The sequence below is a fragment of the Chiloscyllium punctatum genome, chromosome 7 (assembly GCF_047496795.1).
Source record: "Chiloscyllium punctatum isolate Juve2018m chromosome 7, sChiPun1.3, whole genome shotgun sequence".
Taxonomy (NCBI): domain Eukaryota; kingdom Metazoa; phylum Chordata; class Chondrichthyes; order Orectolobiformes; family Hemiscylliidae; genus Chiloscyllium; species Chiloscyllium punctatum.
Genome location: NC_092745.1, coordinates 83974670 through 83995275, shown reverse-complemented (window position 1 = coordinate 83995275; position 20606 = coordinate 83974670). Strand labels below are relative to the sequence as shown.

General features: G+C 41.8%; 1 protein-coding gene across 4 annotated transcripts in view; it reads left to right on the top strand.

Moving 5' to 3' along the window:
• frem1b (Fras1 related extracellular matrix 1b) overlaps positions 1–20606 on the top strand; it is a 195636-nt gene that overhangs the window by 62729 nt on the left and 112301 nt on the right. For 3 of the 4 annotated variants that reach the window (XM_072574234.1, XM_072574233.1, XM_072574232.1), the window contains 2 exons: positions 5955–6151; positions 8817–8907. In XM_072574234.1, the coding sequence (XP_072430335.1) occupies positions 5955–6151; positions 8817–8907 (288 nt within the window). Of the gene's footprint in view, positions 1–5954; positions 6152–8816; positions 8908–16788; positions 17210–20606 lie in introns of those variants that run through there. The other variant, XM_072574235.1, reaches the window with a different exon arrangement.

Here is a 20606-nt window from a genome sequence, read left to right as displayed (position 1 = left end):
GATGGAATGTTTGTACAAGATATTAAACAGTGAGATTAAAACTAGCAGAAAGCATGAATGATATTGGCTTTGTTGAATGATAATGTATAGATATAGGATATTATACATTTCATTAGGCCAGTCAAGGATCTCATGACAATTTTATTTGCTCAATTGATAACCATTTTGCATTGCACTTGTTCTATTTGGATCATAGACAAATTAATTTACATTATAGGAGTGATTCTGCAGATTCCCATTCAACATGTTTCTACTTTGCAATTGGAGTATCATAGTTGTTATGGACTAGGCCAGACCACTCAAAACATTCTTAAGCAGGCAGCCCAGACCATAACTTTGCAATTTGTTTCAGTAAGTGTACAGTGAAAATTATCCGGAATAAGTTAGCAAGGTTGACTACTAGGTTTTAAAACGGGCAAACATTTATTCACAAAATTACACAATGAAACACAAAGAACAGAATAAGGAATGCCTACAGAACTCAGTCTATCCAAACTAGACTTAATTATACTGTTCTGAATATATACAACAGTCCCAATAAGCAAATCCCCCTTTAAAACACAGTACAAAGGGAGCAAATGCTTACAGGTTGAAGTTAGAAGGGCAGAAGGAGAGACAGCCTGTTTCCACACAGCTTACTGTTGAACTTCCAACTAGTTCTGGACTGAACTGCTCAGCTAGAGAGCTGACCACTCCCCTTCCATTCTGCAGGTCAGTTCTGAAACATGACCACTTTGGCCTGAAGTCTCATTCACTTACATATAACCAAAAGGCCTCTCAAGATCCTTTTAATCTCTGTACCAAATGAGTCTAATTGGAGCCCGGCCAGTTTACGTCCCCTCTGAAAAAACATAAAGGGCAGAGTAACGTTGAGAAAAGAAATAGCTTTTAGAAAAAAGGGATCAGCTTTGTAACACAGTTCACCACCACATTCTCAAATTTTAATCAAGGATTGGCAATAAATAGCCTATCTTTCCAGTGACATCAGATCTTTTGAATACATTTTAAATGATTAATTGAATAAAAGTATACAGCAACAAAACTCCAGACAAGATCCATGGCCATCTTCTTTCCACTTGGTTCAGTTAAAAAGCTTTTATTCTGCAGTTTGATATCTATTTGGCTAGTAAACAAAGAAATTCATCAACTATGCTGACCAATTTCTACCAGTACAAACCAGGAGTCTAAATAGGTAATTTGTGATAAATATTATGCCTTATTCTCTATAATAAAAGCCAGATACTGGAAATGTGAAAATAAAGTGCTGGAGAAACTCAGCAGATCTGTCAGTATCGGTGTAGAGAGAAAACAGAAGAAGTTCTGAAAAAGAATCATATCAGACTCTAAATATTAACTCTGTTTCTCTCTCTCCACAGATACTAGCAGACCTACTGTGTTTCTCCAGCATTTTCTATGTTGTATTCATCATGTTCTACGGATATTTTCTTGAATATTTAATATTACTGTCACCCTGAGACATCCAATAAAGGTTTTCATTTCTATGTTATCAATGCAGTAGCACAAAAGTAGCATGACTGTAGTTGGCTGGCCTCTTATATGGCCTAGCAGGACACTCTGTTATATCAAAGTGCTAAAATGTCTCAAAGGGATGAAACTGATGGACTCCCTGTCTTCAACAAAGGCACTGGAAATGACAACAGTCTTTCATCCCTGCAAAGTCCTCCTGACTATTATCTGGGAGGCTATGAAAAAATTGGGGGAGCTATCTCAGACTCGTAAAGCAACAACCTAATATAGTCATACTCAGGGAACTATGCCTTACAGACATTGTCCCAGACACCAACATCACCCATCCCTGGGTATGTCCTACCCCACTGATGTTGCCTGGGAGTAATCAGCTTTGACTCTAGGCCCCATGAAATCTCATATCATCAGATCAAACATGGGCAAGGAATCGTCCTGCTGACTACAATGTATTTCCTATCCCCCTCAGCAAATGAGTCAGTTACATATTGAACAGCACTTGGAGGAAGCACTTAGAGTGGCAACAATGCAGAATGTATTCTGGATGGGGTGGCTTCAATGTCCATCACCATGAGTGTCTTAGCAATATCATTACTAACCAAGTTAGTCGAGCCCTAAAAGACAAAATCTATTTGATCCCATCCTCACCAATCTGCCTGTTGTAGATGCATCTGTCCAAAGTATTTTTGGTAGGAGGAACCACTGTACTGTCCTTGTATAGATTAAATCCTACCTTCACATTAATGATACCTTCTGTGGAGCTGTGTGTCATTATCACCATGCTGAGTGGGATAAATTTCAAATAGGTCGAGCATCATAAGACAAAAGTGAGGCATTATCGACTATCAGCAGCAATGTCCATAGCCATCAAGCCAGAGGATCAACTGTGATTTAATGAAGAGTACAGAAGAGCATACCAGGAGCAGCACCAGACATCTAAAAATGAAGTGTTAACCCAGTGAAGCTTCAACACAAAACTATTTGTATGCCAAATGGAATTAACAATAAGTGATAGAGCTAATCAATCACACAACCAAAATCATAATTGGTGGTGAACAATTGAACAACTCACTGGCGGATCAGAGTCCATAAGGTTCTCCTTCCTCAATGGTAGGGGTGCGCAGCAGATTAAATGAGTCTCAGCCAGATGTGACAATCCATCTCATCCTCCTCCTCTGGAGGTTACCAGCATCATTGATGTCAGTCTTTAGCCAATTTGATTTACTGCACACAAAGAAATGCATGAAGACATTGGACACTGCAACAGTTATGGACCATGGCTATAGTTCAGCAATTGTATGAAGACTTGTGTTCCAAAACCAGTCATTCTTCTAACCCAATCAGATCCAGTATGGATACTATGTGGAAAATTGCTTCAGGTTTTCTTGCACACAAAAAGCATGAATTTTCCAACTCAACCAATTACTGCTCCATCCGTGTACTCGCAATCATTAGTAAAGTGTAGGAAGTAGTCATCAATACCAAGCACTTGCTTGAAGTAACCTGCTTACTGATGCTTAATTGTGTTCCATCAGGGACCAACTTCAGCTTCTGCCTCAGTGTAATGTCAGTTTAAACATGGATAAAAGAGCTGATTTTCAGAGATTAGGTAAAGGTTCTTTTGTTAACATCAAGGCTACAATTGACAATACGCGCCATCAAGCAGCCCTGGCAAACTGGAATCATTGTGAATCAGAGGCCAATTTGCTGCTGGTTGATGTAATACTTAGTTCAAAGGAAGTTAGTATGGATATTTGAGGTCAGTCATCTCAGCACCAGTACACCTTTGCAGGAGTTCCTCAGGCTAGTGTCCACAACTCAACTATTTGCAGCTGCTTTAACAATGATCCTCCTTTCATTGTAAGATCAGAAATGGGGATATTGGCTGATGATTGCACTATGTTTAGCACCATTTTTGACTTCTCATACTGAGACAGTCCACGCCCAAAGGCCACAGACCTGGACAATATTCAACCTTGGGTTCACAAATGATACTTGCCACTTGTAAGATACATGTACCTGGCAATCACCATCTTTAACAATTGAGAATCTAATTAGCACCTCCTGACATTCAATAGCATTACTATTACTGAATCCCTCACTATCAACATCTTGGGGTTTACCATTGACAAGAAACTGAACTGGACTCACCATATCAATATTGTGGTTACTAGAACAGATGAGAGCAGCAAGTAACTCCTTTCCTGACTCCCCAAAGCCTGCCCACTATCAACAAGTGTGGTGGCATACTCCCTGAGAGCAGATTCAACATGCAAGAAGCTTGGACACTGTCCAGGATGAAGCAGACTGCTTGATTAATACCATATCAAAAAACCTCAACTGCTGAAGGGCCGTCTCAACTTGAAATATTAACTTGCACTCATTCCCCAGATGCTGCCTGACCCATTGTGCTTTCCAACATTTTTTGTTTCCAGTACAGATTCCGGCATCTGCAGTAACTTGCTCCCAAAGATGTTTACTTCCTTCATCACTGACATGTTATCAGCAGTGCGTGTACCTACAGGATTCGCTGTAGAAATTCGCCATTCCTTAATTGTCACTAGATCAGAATTTTGGAACACTGCCCTCAACAGCATATGAGTCTACCTACACCAAGTGGACTGCAGTCAGTCAATAAGAGAACTCGTCACCAACTCAGTGGTAACTAGGGATGACAGCTGCTGACCTAGAGAGTGAAGCCATGTCCCCTCAATGGCAGTAGTATTTAAAAAATTGTCAGTGTTGTCAACACTTGTTGAAAACTTCAGTTTCATTAAAACTTTATTGTCTTACCTTAAGAAAGCCAGATCTTCCTAACCATTCTCATTATAATGTGTTCATGTTCCAACAGGCTTTCATAAAATTTGAACTGAGCAGAATACATAAATCACATAGATGTTTTAGCATCCACCCATTATGGAAAGTCTCCTACATTGTGCATCCTTACCTCTGATTTCAGTTCACACAATTGACTCTCTTACCATATCCAAAAAGCTACTTAACTGTAGTGAAAACTGCAGTTTATTTAAAAATATAGTAATGTGATTTCAGTTACAATGATGAGGAATATACTTGAATGACATGAAACAATGAATGACCACTATCCGGGTCAGCAGCTGTTACCCCATACCTTGTTACCATTGAGATGGTGGTAGTGAGTTCTCCTATTATTTGATTGCAGTCCAATTGGCATAGGTTCCTTCTGATAGACTGGTTAACAAGGTTAGATCTCATGGAATACAGGGCGAACAAGCCATTTGGATACAGAACTGGCTTGAAGGTAGAAAACAGAGAGTATTGGAGGAGGGTTGTTTTTCAGACTAGAGGCCTGTGACCAGTGGTATGCCACAAGGATCAGTGCTAGGTCCACTGCAGTTCATAATTTATACAAATGACTTGGATGTGAACATAGGAGAAATGGTTAGTAGATTTGCAGATGACACCAAAATTGGAGGTGTAACGGAAAACAAAGAAGGTTACCTTAGAGTACAACAGGATCTTGATCGGGCAGGCTAATGGGCTGAGGAGTAGCAGATGGCATTTAATTTAGATAAATGTGAGATGCTGCATTTTGGAAAGGCAAATAAGAGCAGGACTCTTAAACTTAATGTTAAGTCCTGGGGAGTGTGCTGATCAAAGAGACCTTGGAGTGCATATTCATAATTCCTTGAAAATAGAGTTGCAGGTAGATAGGATAGTGGAGAAGGCATTTGGTATGCTTTCCTTTATTGGACAGAGCATTGAGTACAGGAGTTGAGAGATCATGTTGCAGCTGTACAGGACATTGGTTCGGCCAGTCTTGGAATATTGTGTGCAATTCTGGTCTCCCTCCTAACAGAAAGATGTTGCGAAACATGAAAGGGTTCAGAAGAAATTTACAAGGATGTTGCCAGGGTTGGAGGATTTGAGCTACAGGAGGAGGCTGAATAGACTGTGGCTGTTTTCCCTGGAGCGTTGGAGGCTGAGGAATGACCTTATGGAGGTTTATAAATCATGAGGGGCATGGATAGGGTATGTAGGCAAGCTCTTTTCCCTGGAGTGGAGGAGTCCAGAACTAGAGGGCATAGGTTTAGGGTGAGAGGGGAAAAATTTAAAAGAGACCTAAGGGGCAATTTTTTCATGCAGAGGATTGTACGTGTATGGAATGACCTGCCAGAGGAAGTGGCGGAGGCTGGTACAATTACAACATTTAAAAGGCATTTGGATGGGCATATGAATAGTAAGGGTTTATAGTGATATGGGCCAAGTAATAGCAATTGGGACTAGATTAGGTTAGGATATCTGGTTGGCATGGACAAGTTTGACCAAAGGGTCTTTTTCCATGCTGTACATCTTTATGGCTCTATGACTTCCTTTAAGAAACAATGCTTTTGTTTGTCTATCAGGAGCCTGTGTCTTTTGACGCACCAATGAGTTCTTATCATTTAGTCATATAGCAAAGTCTATCCTTCAGTTGTTTTGTTTTTCAGATAACAATGATCCGTATAATGCCAGTGAAGGACCAGCTACCTAAAGAAGTTGATGGTGCTACACGCTATTTGGTAACAAAAGAAACTGAAATTAACCACATCACAAAGGATCATCTCCATTTCACAGACACAGAATCCCCAGAGAATGAATTGATGTACATAATCAGTAAACCTTGTTTTTTTCCAACACACCAGAGGTATGCTGTTTAATGTTGCCTTTTGGATGTCGTTAAAATGTACTTCACATACATATTTGAAGCTGGTATACTTAAATATATCTACTAATAGTTGATCTATTTTCATATATTTATGACCACACTTTTTTTAGCTCAGTAGTGTCCAAACCTTTCTCTTTATTTCTTTATCCTCTGAATCACTTGCTGATACATCTACCAATGATAAATATAATCATGGACTGATCTACAGCCTGTAGTCCAATTTCTATTCTTTGTGATCTAGATGACCATAACCTTTGTTACTGCCTTTCAGTATCAGATGTTTCTTGAGGATATAACAGTGCAAATACCTCATAGAGGAAGGAGGAACTTATATTGGTAGTTATATTTAAATGCCACATAGCAGTAATTCACCTACAAGAGTTTTAGCATCAGTAAAATATCTCCAGGTATTGAAAAGTATTTATTAATATTGATTCCTCTATTTAAACATCTTAATGACCACATCTTTGGCAATGAATACTTAGCTTCAGGTTTGATATTTATAGTTATTAAGATATTTACAGGGAAAAACAGGACAGAGATAAATTATCCCCAGTAGTTGGAGATTCTAGATTTAGGTGGCTTAGTCTAAAAGTAGTTCCAGACTGTTTAGGAGAGATGTTAGAAAGCACAAGGATGGTGCAGATTTCAAACTCCCTTACATAAATAGCAATTAATGCTAGATCAGTTGTTAACTTTAACAATAAGGTAGATAATTGTTTGTTTAGTCAACATATTAAGAAATATGGGACAAAGCCAGGTATATGGAGTCAGTCCACACATCAGCCATGATCTCATCGAAGGGTAGGGCAGGCTGAAGGGGCTGAATGGCCTACTCATGTTTCTATGTTCCAATATAGTGTTTATTATTTCTAGCTGTGTATCTACTTGTACTACAGCATATAAAAGTCATATCCCAAAGGCAACTTTCTTGTCCTTAATTTAGCACAGAGCAGATCCTTTGGTCCAAGTCATCCATGCTGACCAGATATCCTAAACTAATCTAGTCCCATTTGTCATTACTTGGCCCATATCCCACTAAACCCTTCCTATTCATATACCCACCCAGACACCTTTTAAATGCTGCAATTGTACAACCTCCACTACTTCCTCTGACAGCTCATTCCATACACACACCACCCTCTGCATGAAAAAGTTACCCCTCACTTCCTTTTTAAAATTTTTCCCTCTAACCTTAAACCTATACCTTCTAGTTTTGTACTCCCCTATCCTGGGAAAATGGCCTTGACTGTTTATCCTATTCATGCCCCTTGTGATTTTATAACATCTATAAGGTCACTCCTTAGCCTCTGATGCTCCAAGAAAAATAGCCCCAGCCTATTCAGCCTCTCCCTGAAGCTCAAAACCTTCGACTCTGGCAACATCCTTGTAAATCTTTTTTAAACCTTTCAAGTTTAACAACATCCTTCCCATAGCAGGAAGACCAGAATTGAACACAGTATTCCAAAAGTTGTCACAACATAACATCTCAACTCCTGTACTCAATACACTGACCAATAAAGGCAAGTGTACCAATTATCACCTTCGCTACCCTGTCTACCTGCGATGCCACTTTTAAGGAATTATGAATCTGCACCCAATGTCTCTTTGTTCAGCAACACTCCCCTGGACCTTACCATTAAGTGTATAAGTCCTGCCCTGATTTTCCTTACCAAAATGCAACACCTTCTATTTATCAAAATCAAAATCCATCTGCCACTTCTCAGCCCATTGTTACATCTGATCAAGGTCCCGTTGTACTCTGATATAACCTTCTTCACTGTCAACTACACCCCCAATTTTGATGTAACTGCAAACTTACTAACCATTCCTCCTATATTTGCATCCAAATCATTTATATAAATGACAAAAAGTAGTGGCCCAGCACTGATCCTTGTGGCACACTGCTGGTCACTGGCCTTCGGTCCAAAAAATAATCCACCACCACCACCCATTATCTCCTACCTTCAGGCCAATGGGCTAGCTCTCTGGATTCCACGTGATCCATCCTTACTACCCACTCTACTGTGTGAAAATTTGTTGAATGCCTTGCTGAAGTCCATAAAGACAGAGTCCGCTGCTCTGCCTTCATCAACCTTGTCACTTCTTCAAAAAGCTTCAAAAAAGTCGCACCGAAATGTTTATAAATTACACCAGCACTTGTTATTTGACTTCATTCACAGAAATATCAACTTCTTTATCTTGTTACCAAAACAGCTCCTTTAATTGAGTTGGGTACATTATGCATAAAAATCTGAAAAATATGTTTTACTTATATGTAGTTTTACTTTCCTTTTTCTGTATTCCTATCTGGTGAGATGTTGGGAAAACAATTCTTAGATCATAAATAAGATGTTTTAATTTCACATTGCTTTACCAATTTATGAATCCTTGAAATCCTTTTGCTCCAATTTCACATAGGACAACAGTAAAAAAGTTGATAGCACAAAATTTGGATCTTTATGACTGATGTGCTTTTTAAAATGTTTCAAGAGCTGATCTATAATCCGAATTAATTGGAAATTGGGCAGGTGCCTCTTCTGTAGCTATCATAAATAAGTTTAAGAAGATGCACTTATTTATGCAGAATGCAGATGCTGCCAACTTAATTCATTGCTTTTGTCTTGATTTTGCCTTATTACAGAATGTACGATGCAGGCAAGATAATTTTCACAGACAGCACAAAGAATATGAAAAAGGATCCTTCCATCCCCATGATGAGATCATTTACACAGGTGCCTTAAGTAGAATCTGCATCACATTGAGATACTATAACCTTTTAAATTGATACAATTCATGCAAAACTATACATAGAACTCAACAAAATTATACATAATCCAATTAGAATTGAACACTAGTAGCAAATAGAGCATTGTTTCAAATATTTTATTTCAAAAGTTCTTGTCTTTCAAATTAAGTGTTCCATGTGATAAAGAGCTATGAAATACATATTTTATTGTGTAGCTTACTTTATTTGTAAGCAACAGGAGGGGGAGCACTTCCTGCTGTTGAACATACAGTGTCAGTCACAGAAATTGGGACGCTTTGAAGTGCAGCTGCTACCTTAAAACTCATTTTATCATCTGTGTCCAGACAGACAGCTTAAATTAACTTTGAGATGCAAACTGAAACCTGTTATTATGGAGACAATGAAAACAGAATCATGTTCGAATTAATGGTCCCAAAATTGTTCTACTCCTTTGCCATTATTAATCAAATTCTCATCTAGAATACATTGTGGCATTGCTTTTATTAATAGGACTTTTTGCAGATGCTATGAAAATGACTGAGTTAGTCCAGGCATTTTGGTGATTCTTAATCTTGAATTATTTAGTTACATTAGCTATTTTCTACAAATGAATATGTTCTTCAGTAGCTGGATGGAATCTAATGTAGGAAAATGTGAGTTCATCATTTAACTGGCTTCAATACGTCTGCTGAAACTTCGTTAAAAGGAAGAATCAAAAAGGCAGACTACTATTGAAGCAGAGAGAGAGAGACTCCAGCACAGTGCAGCTCAGAGTGATCTGGGTATTATTGTGCAAGAAACACAAGTCAGCATGCAGTTGTAGCAAATAATTTAAAAATACTAATGAAGTTTTGGGTAGTCCCCCTTGTGGTGCAGTGGTAGTGTCCCGACCCCTGGACTAATTGGGTTCAAGTCCTACTTGCCCAGATGTGTGTAATAACATCTCTGAACAGGTTGATTAGAAATATAGGCTAATTAACATTTTGTTAACAATGAAATTTTGGCCTTTACTGCTCAGTTGTTGGATTTGATAGCAGGATGTCTGGTTACAACTATAGACTATGCCAGTGTAGCTGCACCTGGAATACTGCGTACAGTTTGGTCCCTGTATTTAAAAAATAATATACTGGCATTGGAAACTGTTTGAAAGAGATTCACTTGGCTGATTGTTGAGAAGAAGTAATTGACTTATCAAGAAAAGGAAACACATTAGGCCTTTCTTCATTGGAGTTTACAAGGATGAGGGATGATCTCATTGAAACAGATAAGATTAGAACATAGAACATAGAACAATACAGCACAGAACAGGCCCTTCGGCCCACGATGTTGTGCCAAACTTCTAACCTAGATTAAGCACCCATCCATGTACCTATCCAAATGCTGCTTAAAGGTCGCCAATGATTCTGACTCTACCACTCCCACGGGCAGCGCATTCCATGCCCCCACCACTCTCTGGGTAAAGAACCCACCCCTGACATCTCCCCTATACCTTCCACCCTTCACCTTAAATTTATGTCCCCTTGTAACACTCTGTTGTACCCGGGGAAAAAGTTTCTGACTGTCTACTCTATCTATTCCTCTGATCATCTTATAAACCTCTATCAAGTCACCCCTCATCCTTCGCCGTTCCAACGAGAAAAGGCCGAGAACTCTCAACCTATGCTCGTACGACCTACTCTCCATTCCAGGCAACATCCTGGTAAATCTTCTCAGCACCCTCTCCAAATCTTCCACATCTTTCCTAAAGTGAGGCGACCAGAACTGCACACAGTACTCCAACTGTGGCCTAACCAAAGTCCTGTACAGCTGCAACATCACTTCACGACTCTTGAATTCAATCCCTCTGCTAATGAACAATAATATTCCATTGGCCTTCTTACAAACTCTATCCACCTGAGTGGCAACCTTCAAAGATCTATGTACATAGACCCCAAGATCCCTCTGTTCCTCCACCTGACTAAGAACCCTACCATTAACCCTGTATTCCGCATTCTTATTTGTTCTTCCAAAATGGACAACCTCACACTTGGCAGGGTTGAACTCCATCTGCCACTCCTCAGCCCAGCTCTGCATCATATCTAAGTCCCTCTGCAGCCGACAACAGCCCTCCTCACTGTCCACAACTCCACCTATCTTCGTATCATCTGCAAATTTACTGACCCACCCTTCGACTCCCTCATCTAAGTCATTAATAAAAATTACAAACAGCAGAGGACCCAGAACTGAACCCTGCGGAACTCCACTTGTAACTGGGCTCCAGGCTGAATATTTACCATCTACCACCACTCTCTGCCTTCGACCGGTTAGCCAGTTTTCTATCCAATTGGCCAAATTTCCCTCTATCCCATGCCTCCTGACTTTCCGCAAAGCCTACCATGGGGAACCTTATCAAATGCCTTACTAAAATCTATGTACACTACATCCACTGCTCTACCCTCATCCACATGCTTGGTCACCTCCTCGAAGAATTCAATAAGACTTGTAAGGCAAGACCTACCCTTCACAAATCCGTGCTGGCTGTCCCTAATCAAGCAGTGTCTTTCCAGATACTCATAAATCCTATCCCTCAGTACCCTTTCCATTACTTTGCCTACCACAGAAGTAAGACTAACTGGCCTGTAATTCCCGGGGTATCCCTATTCCCTTTTTTGAACAGGGGCACAACATTCGCTACTCTCCAGTCCCCTGGTACCACCCCCGTTGCCAGTGAAGACGAGAAGATCATTGCCAACGGTACTGCAATTTCCTCTCTTGCTTCCCACATAATCCTAGGATATATCCCGTCAGGCCCGGGGGACTTGTCTATCCTCAAGTTGTTCAAAATGTCCAACACATCTTCCTTCCTAACAGGTATCTCTTCTAGCTTATCAGTCCGTTTCACACTCTCCTCATCAACAATACGGTCCCTCTCGTTCGTAAATACTGAAGAGAAGTACTTGTTCAAGACCTCTCCTATCTCTTCCGACTCAATACACAGTCTCCCACTACTGTCCTTGATCGGACCTACCCTCGTTCTCGTCATTCTCAGGTTTCTCACATACGCATAAAATGCCTTGGGGTTATCCTTGATCCTATCTGCCAAGGATTTTTCATGCCCTCTCTTAGCTCTCCTAATCCCTTTCTTCAGGTCCCTTCTGGCTATCCTGTATCCCTCCACTGCTCTGTCTGAACCTTGTTTCCTCAACCTTATGTAAGCCTCCTTCTTCCTCTTTACTAGACATTCAACCTCCCTCGTCAACCAAGGCTCCCTCACACGACCATTTCTTTCCTGCCTGATCGGTACATACATATCAAGGACACGTCGTATCTGCTCCTTGAAAAAGTTCCACATTTCCACCACATCCTTCCCTGACAGCCTATGCTCCCAACGTATGCTCCTCAAATCCTGTCTTACAGCATCGTAATTTCCCTTCCCCCAATTGTAAAATCTTCCTTGTTGTGCGCACCTATCTCTCTCTCCATAACCAAGGTGAAAGTCACAGAATTGTGGTCACCATCACCAAAATGTTCACCCACTAACAAGCCCGCTACTTGTCCCGGTTCATTACCGAGTACCAAATCCAATATGGCCTCCCCTCTGGTTGGACATTCTACATACTGCGTTAGAAAAGCTTCCTGGACACACTGCACAAACTCCGCCCCATCCAATCTACTTGATCTAAAGAGCTTCCAATCGATATTTGGGAAGTTGAAGTCGCCCATGACTACGACCCTGTGGCTTCTGCACCTTTCCAAAATCTGTTTCCCAATCTGTTTCTCCACATCTCTGCTGCTATTGGGGGGCCTATAATAAACACCCAACAAGGTGACTGCACCTTTCCTATTTCTGACTTCAGCCCATACTACCTCCAGAGGCAGATCCCCCTCAAACTTCCTTTCTGCAGCTGTTATACCATTTCTAATTAGCAATGCCACCCCCCCTCCTTTTTTACCACCCTCCCTAATCTTACTGAAACATCTGTAACCAGGAACCTCCAACAGCCATTCCTGTCCCTCATCTATCCATGTTTCCATGATGGCCACAACATCGTAGTCCCAGGTACCGATCCACACCTTAAGTTCACTCACCTTATTTCTGATACTCCTTGCGTTGAAGTATACGCACTTGAGCCCATCTCTGTGTCCGCAAGTAGTCCCTGTCAGTGCTACCTTCTCCACAGCCTCCCTACAGTCTTGGGCATCCTGACACACAGCTAGCTTACTTGCTGGACTACAAGTCCGGATCCCATCCCCCTGCCAAATTAGTTTAAACCCCCCCGAAGAGTGCTAGCAAACCTACCCCCCAGGATATTGGTGCCCTTCTGGTTCAGGTGCAACCCGTCCTGTTTATGCAGGTCCCACCTTCCCCAGAATGCAGTCCAATTGTCCAAATATCTGAAGCCTTCCCTCCTACACCATCCTTGCAGCCACATGTTCAACTGCACTCTCTCCCTATTCTTTGCCTCACTGTCACGTGGCACCGGCAACAACCCAGAGATGACGACTCTGTTTGTCCTAGCTTTTAGCTTCCAGCCTAACTCCTTGAGCTCTTGAATGACCTCCCCACCCCTCTTCCTACCTATGTCGTTGGTGCCAATGTGTACCACGACCTCTGGCTGCACACCCTCCCCCTTAAGGATTCTGAAGACACGGTCCGAGACGTCTCGGACCCTAGCACCTGGGAGGCAACAAACCATCCGAGAGTCTTGCCCATGTCCACAGAACCGCCTGTCCGTCCCTCTAACTAGAGAGTCCCCTATAACTAGCACTCTCCTCCTGTCCCCCTTTCCCTTCTGAGTCTCAGAGCCACAGACCCCTTCACTGCAGCTTACACCTGCAAGGCTGTCCCCCCCAACAGTTTCCAAAGCTGTATACCTATTTTTTAGGGGAACGACCACAGGGGAACCCTGCACTGCCTGCTTCTTCCCCTTCCCACCTCTAACTGTTACCCAGCTACCTCTGTTCTCCGGCGTAACTATGTCCCTGTGGCTTCTATCGATCACCCTCTCAGCCTCTCGAATAATCCTCAGCTCATCCAGCTCCAGTTCCAGTTCCCTAACTCGTTCGGTGAGGATTTGGATCTGACTGCATTTCCTGCAGACGAAGTCAGCAGGAGTATCGGTGGTCACTCCTACCTCAAACATCCTGCAGGAGGAACATTCCACCGCCTGCGCTGCCATGACTGTACACTTTGTCTCCAAAAAACAAGAACACTGAGTCAATAACCTGTGGACTTTAAAGTTAGGTTAGAGGAGGCCCTACAAAAGTAGGACCTGGGGTCTAGAACACACCCACTCAAATACTAATCACTTACCTTCCCGCCCAGCTATGCGCTCCAACCTCACTTCCGCTGCCCGCTACAGGTAAGTAATTTTGAAACAAACTGTCTTACCTTAGCTGTAGTCTCCCGGGTTCGCTTTTCCTCGGCCGCTGCTCCCACTCAAAAATCTGAGATGGTTTAACAGGGCAGTTGTTGAGAAGATGTTTCCATTTGTGGGGATATCTCAAATTAAGGAGCAAATTATAGGAAAAAAGGGACACTCATCCATTCAAAGTTAAAAATCACACAACACTAGGTTACACTTCAACAGGTTTAATTGGAAGCACACTAGCTTTTGGAGCATCGCTCCTTCATCAGGTGAATGTGGAGAACACAATTGTAAGGCACAGAATTTATAGCAAAAATTTACAGTGTGATGTAACTGAAATTATACATTGAAAAATACCTTGATTGTCTGTTGAGTCTTTCATCTGTTCAAATACCATGATAGTTTCACTTCTTTCATGTGTAAATCACAAACCTTTTTTTAAAAATTGCATTCTTAGGTTAACTGTAACAATTGGTGATAGCTAGACAAGATTTGAAGATGTTAGCCCCCTATGTTCTCTGTCGATGCCATGATGTTTAGATTGTTATCTCACTTTTTAGATTAGAATCAGAGTTTTACATGAATTCATGCAGTTTTTGAGCAAAGTACAACGTAACTCTGCAAATACAAATTCACCCCACAAAATATGTTTGCCTGTGGGTCTTTGTGTCTGTCTGTGTGTGCCTGTCTGGGTTGGGGGTTGTGAGTGTGAGAGATAGTGTATATATGTGTGTGTAGTGAGTGTAGAGTGTCTTAAGTCTGTGAGAGGGTGCATGTGTGAGTGTGTGTGTGTTTCTGGGGTGGGGGGTTGTCAGTGTCTGTGATGAGAGTGTATATGTGTGTGCATGAGTGTAGAGTGGTCTAAGTCTCTGAGGTCTAAGTCTGTAAGGGTGTCTGTGAGTGTCTGTGTGTGTGTGTGTATAGTGCAATGGTGGGACATGAACCCAAGGTCCCGGTTGAGGCCCTCCTTATGGGTACCGAACTTAGCTATCAGCCTCTGCTTGGCCACTTTTCGCTGCTGCCTGTCCCGCAGTCCACCTTGGAGGATAGCCACCCAACGGTCCGAGGTTGAATGTCCTGCACCGCTGAGGTGTTCCCCAACTGGGAGGGAACACTCCTGTCTGTTGATTGTTGTGTGGTGCCCATTCATCCATTGCCGTAGCCTTTGCTCGGTCTTGCTTACAATGTATGAGATAGACAACATTGGCTGAGTCACATGACCACGTCCATGGTATCCATGTCCACACTCTGACACGTCTTGCAGCATCTATCCTGACAGGAGTTGTATGGAGTCAACCAGGCAGTTTACTTAGAACAGTGATCTGTTTGAGGTTTGGTGGTTGATTAAAGGCGAGCAGTGGAGGTGTGGGGAAGGTCTTGGTGAGGTGCTCATTCTCATTGATAATGTGTTGCAGGTCATGAAGAACATGGCATAGTTTTTCAGCTCCTGGGAAGTACTGAACAACGAAGGGTACCCTGTCGGTTGCAGCACGTGTTTGTCTCCTAAGGAGGTCATTACGGTTTCTTGCTGTGGCACGTCAGAACTGATGGTTGATGAGTTGAGCATTGTACCCCGTTCTTGTGAGGGCGTCTCTGAGTACTTCCAGGTGCCCATCACGTTCCTCCTTATCTGAGCAGATCCAGTGTACGCGTAGGGCTTGTCCATAGGGCATGGCTATTTTAATATGTTTTGGGTGGAAGCTGGAGAAGTGTCGCATTGTGAGGTTGTCTGTGGGTTTTCAGTAGAGTGTGGTGCTAAGGTGTCCATCCTTGATGGAGATGCATGTGTCCAAGAATGAGACAGATAGTCGAGAGTAGTCCATGGTGAGTTCGATGATGGGATGAAACTTGTTGATATCACTGTGTAGTTTTATCAGTGACTCCTTGCCATGGGTCCAGAGGAAAAAAATGTCGTCAATGTACCTGGTGAATAATGTTGGTTGGAGATCCTGCAGAGAGAAGAAGTCTTGTTCGAACCTGTGCATAAAGCTGTTGGCATATTGGGGTCCCCATGGCTGTTCTAACTGTCTGGATGAAGAACTGATTGTCAAAGGTGAAGACGTTTTGGACACATGCACCTCAGCACCACACTCTACCGCAGACCCACAGACAACAACACAATGTTCCGACATGCCACAGCAAGGAACCATAATGACCTCCTCAGGAGACAGACACGTGCTGCAGCCAACAGGATACCCTTCGTTGTTCAGTACTTTCCAGGAGCGAAAAAACTATGCCATGTTCTTCATGACTTGCAACACATTATCAATGAGAATGAGCACCTCGTCAAGACCTTCCCCACACCTCCACTGCTCGCCTTTAAACAACCACCAAACCTCAAACAAATCATTGTTTGTAGCAAGCTGCCCAGCTTTCAGGACAACTCCATACAACCTTGTCATGGTAGGCGTTGCAAGACATGTCAGAGTGTGAACAATTACACATGGGGACACCTCCCTCCATGTATGTGGCTGGTACTCATGTAACTCAGCCAACGTTGTCTATCTTATACGTTGCAGGCAAGGATGCCCTGAGGCAAGGTACATTGGGGAAATCGAGCAAAGGCTACAGCAACAGATGAATGGGCACCGCACAACAATCAACAGATAGGAGTGTTCCCTCCCAGTTGGGGATCACTTCAGTGATCCAGAACATTCGACTTCAGACTTTCAGGTGACCATCCTCCAAGGCGGACTTTGGGACAGGCAGCAGCGAAAAGTGGCCAAGCAGAGGCTGATAGATAAGTTCCATACCCATAGGGAGGGCCTCATCCGGGACCTTGGGTTCATGTCACATTACAGGTGACCACTATTGCACTATACACACACACAGACACTCCTACACACACAGAGACACTCACTCACACAGGCATCCTCTCAGAGACTTAGACCACTCTACACTCATGCATACACATATACACTCTCTTCACAGACACTCACAACCCCCACCCCAGACACCCAGACACCCAGACACCCAGACACACACACACACACACACACACACACACACATGCACCCCCTCACAGACTTAAGACACTCTACACTCACTACGCACACATATACACTATCTCTCACACTCACAACCCCCAACCCAGACAGACACACACAGACTCAGACACAAAGACCCACATGCCCACATATATTTTGTGGGGGTGAATTTGTACTTTCAGAGTTACATTGTACTTTGCTCAAAAACTGCATGAATTCATGTAAAACTCTGTTATCTCACTTTTTAGATTAGAATCAATCCGAAAGCTAGTGTGCTTCCAATTAAACCTGTTGGACTATAACCTGGTGTTGTGTGATTTTTAACTTTGTACACCCCAGTCCAACACTGGCATCTCCAAATCATCCATTCAAAACTTAGGTAATGAGAAAATCCTTCTCCAAGAGTGTTGTTATTGTCTGGAATTTTCTGTCCCAGAGATTAATGAAGACTAAATTAAAGAAAATATTTGAAGAAGAGGTAGGTAGATTTTTGAAATATCAGGAATCTGGATAGACGACTATAAGGAGCTGACAGGAAAAAGGAGTTGAGACCTGAGGCAGATCAGCCAAGATCTTATTGAATGATGGGGCAGGTTTGAGGGGCCAAAAGGCCCAATCATGCTCTTATATCTTATGTTCTTAAGCTTTTCCGTTCTTTCCAAGTAAGCCACTGTTTTTGCAGCTGCCACAAAGGCTCATCACAATGTTCAGTGTTTTGAATTCAAAATATAATAAATAAAAATATTAACTTGAAAATGTATCCAATGTAGAGCTCAAGATTACGACACAGAAACTAAAGCTCCCAGTAACTGCCTAACATTCTCGCCAGGATGTGGTGGAATTATAATTTCCATAACATTGATTCTGCTGCCACCAACCAGAAAAGTGTCAGCATAATTACATGTGTCAGCAGCCACAGTGTGCACTGATGGTGCATTCTCAACTGGCCCTGATGCCTTTCCAGTTGGTCCTGGAAATACAGTGTTATTTAAAGGCAACCAGTTCTGTAACATTAGAATTGTAATGACAAAACTATTAATTAAAGTAATCTGAACTCTGAGGGAATATTTTCTTTACAATTGATTAAGTAATAACAATACTGACCACTATGGATTGATTGTATATTTTAATTAATGCTAGAGTTAATGCCAATATGTAGATCATTCAGATTTTGAAAATGAAAGCATAAACTCATGCCTCTTTTTAGATTTTAAAGTCATCGGAATTGTCAGGGAATACTTTCTTTACAACTGATTAATTAATATCAACACTGATCACTATGGATTGTTTGTATATTTTAATTGATGCTAGAAATAATGCTAGTATATAAATCATTCAGTATATAGATCATTCATGCATCGTGAAAGCATAAACTCAGGTGTCATTTTAGATTTTAGCAATGGAGGAGACTCTTGGGATACATTTTTTGGTTCACTTCGGCAGACTTATTAAGACCAGTTAAAATCAACTGGCTGAGCAATCACATACCACAGCGTTGCTCTCTGTTGATCATTCTTAACTAACCCAATCATCTATCCTAATTTTGAGCTGGATGTGAAATAAAAGCACTGCAATAAAGAGAACGCAGATTACAAGTCAAGCAACATTCCAAAAATTTGTTTGCATTTAGCATATGGGGATAAGAAAAAAGGGTTTAAAATATGATGTCAATAATTTTGAGCACTGACCACTGTAGAAATATATTTTGTGTCTTCTGGCACTACTTGCAATTGACTGAAGATATTCACTGACTTGTGTCATGTGTAATTTGTAGAGTTAGCTTCTTATGTTAGGACCACAGTCCTGGATTTCTACTCTTGAAAATGGTTCTAAGTTGCATTAGATGGTTCGACAGGAATGAGAAATCTTTAGGTACATTGCATGCAGAATTCAACCATGGACACATGCCTAATATTTGCATTTTGGCACTGAACAGCAGAAAAAAAATCATTCATTTTTTTTCCTGATGGACGTAGGGAAACATTGACTGTATGTTCCCATTTAGGATGCATTTGGCGAAGTGTACCCCATAGACATAGAAAATAGATCACTCAGTCAACGTCTAAGCACTGTTAACAGAGCATCTGTCATTTTAACGCCTGGTACTCTGTCATTTGCCATGACTCTTATGTCCTATGACTACCATTATTCGAATTGTACTTATAGGGATGAGATAAATGGTGGATTCCAATTATTGTTTTCAACCTTAGGTGGAAATTTGGCTGGATCTAGTGGAGCCTGCTGAAGTGGGAATGGTGGTGTGTGAGTCAGCAGGATCGAATGGGGATATCACATCAGATTTACAACTTTGGGAAAACGCTAATTAGCTTAGAGTGGGATGCTCAATGATAAGCCATTTGATAATTTTATTGGTAGCTCAAGGAACCTTCCAAACTCTCATAGCTTTCTATGCTTCCCTACAAGGTTTATATGCAGTCAAGTGAGTGAGAGAGGTATCTAATTCACAATAACTAACACAGGCAAATGATCCAGCATATGGTATGGAAGGTTGAAATCCACTCCTGTTTGCTTTCCTCTGACCACCCTCTTTCTGACATTACAAATGACACTGTCTTCATGATGCTTACCTTGTTCTCTTATACATGTGCACTGGGATTCAGCACCAATCCTAGGGCTGACATCGGTATGTCAGTTACAGCAGCTGCAGTTCCTAGTGCTGCTTTTTACAACAGTGTGCTGCCAGCCAGTGCTTGGCCAGCAACTCTTGCAGGTGGGATTCTGTCCTTCAGAGTCGATAATCTCAAAGGAGGCCATGAAGCTGACCAGCTAAGTATCTGATGGGCACCTATTTACATTGGTTCTTTCCTTCAAATGTGATGCCAAATTCCTGTTCTCCAAATGATGGGAAGACCTCAAAGGGGAGGAAAACACAGCCCAAAGAGAGAGAAATAATATCTTTTGGTACTGGATGTTTAATTTTGTCATAATGCATCAGGAAATAAAAATCATGTCCAACTCCTAAATGCCATTGCAATACAATAAGCTAAATATAATAATATAGTTTGTTCATTTGTACAATATTTTGGGCAGCACGGTGGCTCAGTGGTTAGCACTGCTGCCTCACAGCACTAGGGACCTGGGTTCAATTTCAGCCTCGGGTGACTGTGTGGAGTTTGCACATTCTCCCCGTGTCTGCATGAGTTTTCTCCAGGTGCTTTGGTTTCCTCCCACAATCCAAAGATGTGCAGGTTAGGTGAATTGGCCATGTTAAATTGCCCATAGTGTTCAGGGATGTGTAGGTTAGGTACATTAGTCAGGGGTAAATATAAGATAATAGGGTCAGGAAATCAGTCAAGGTGGGTTACTCTTCGGAGCGTTAGTGTGGACAT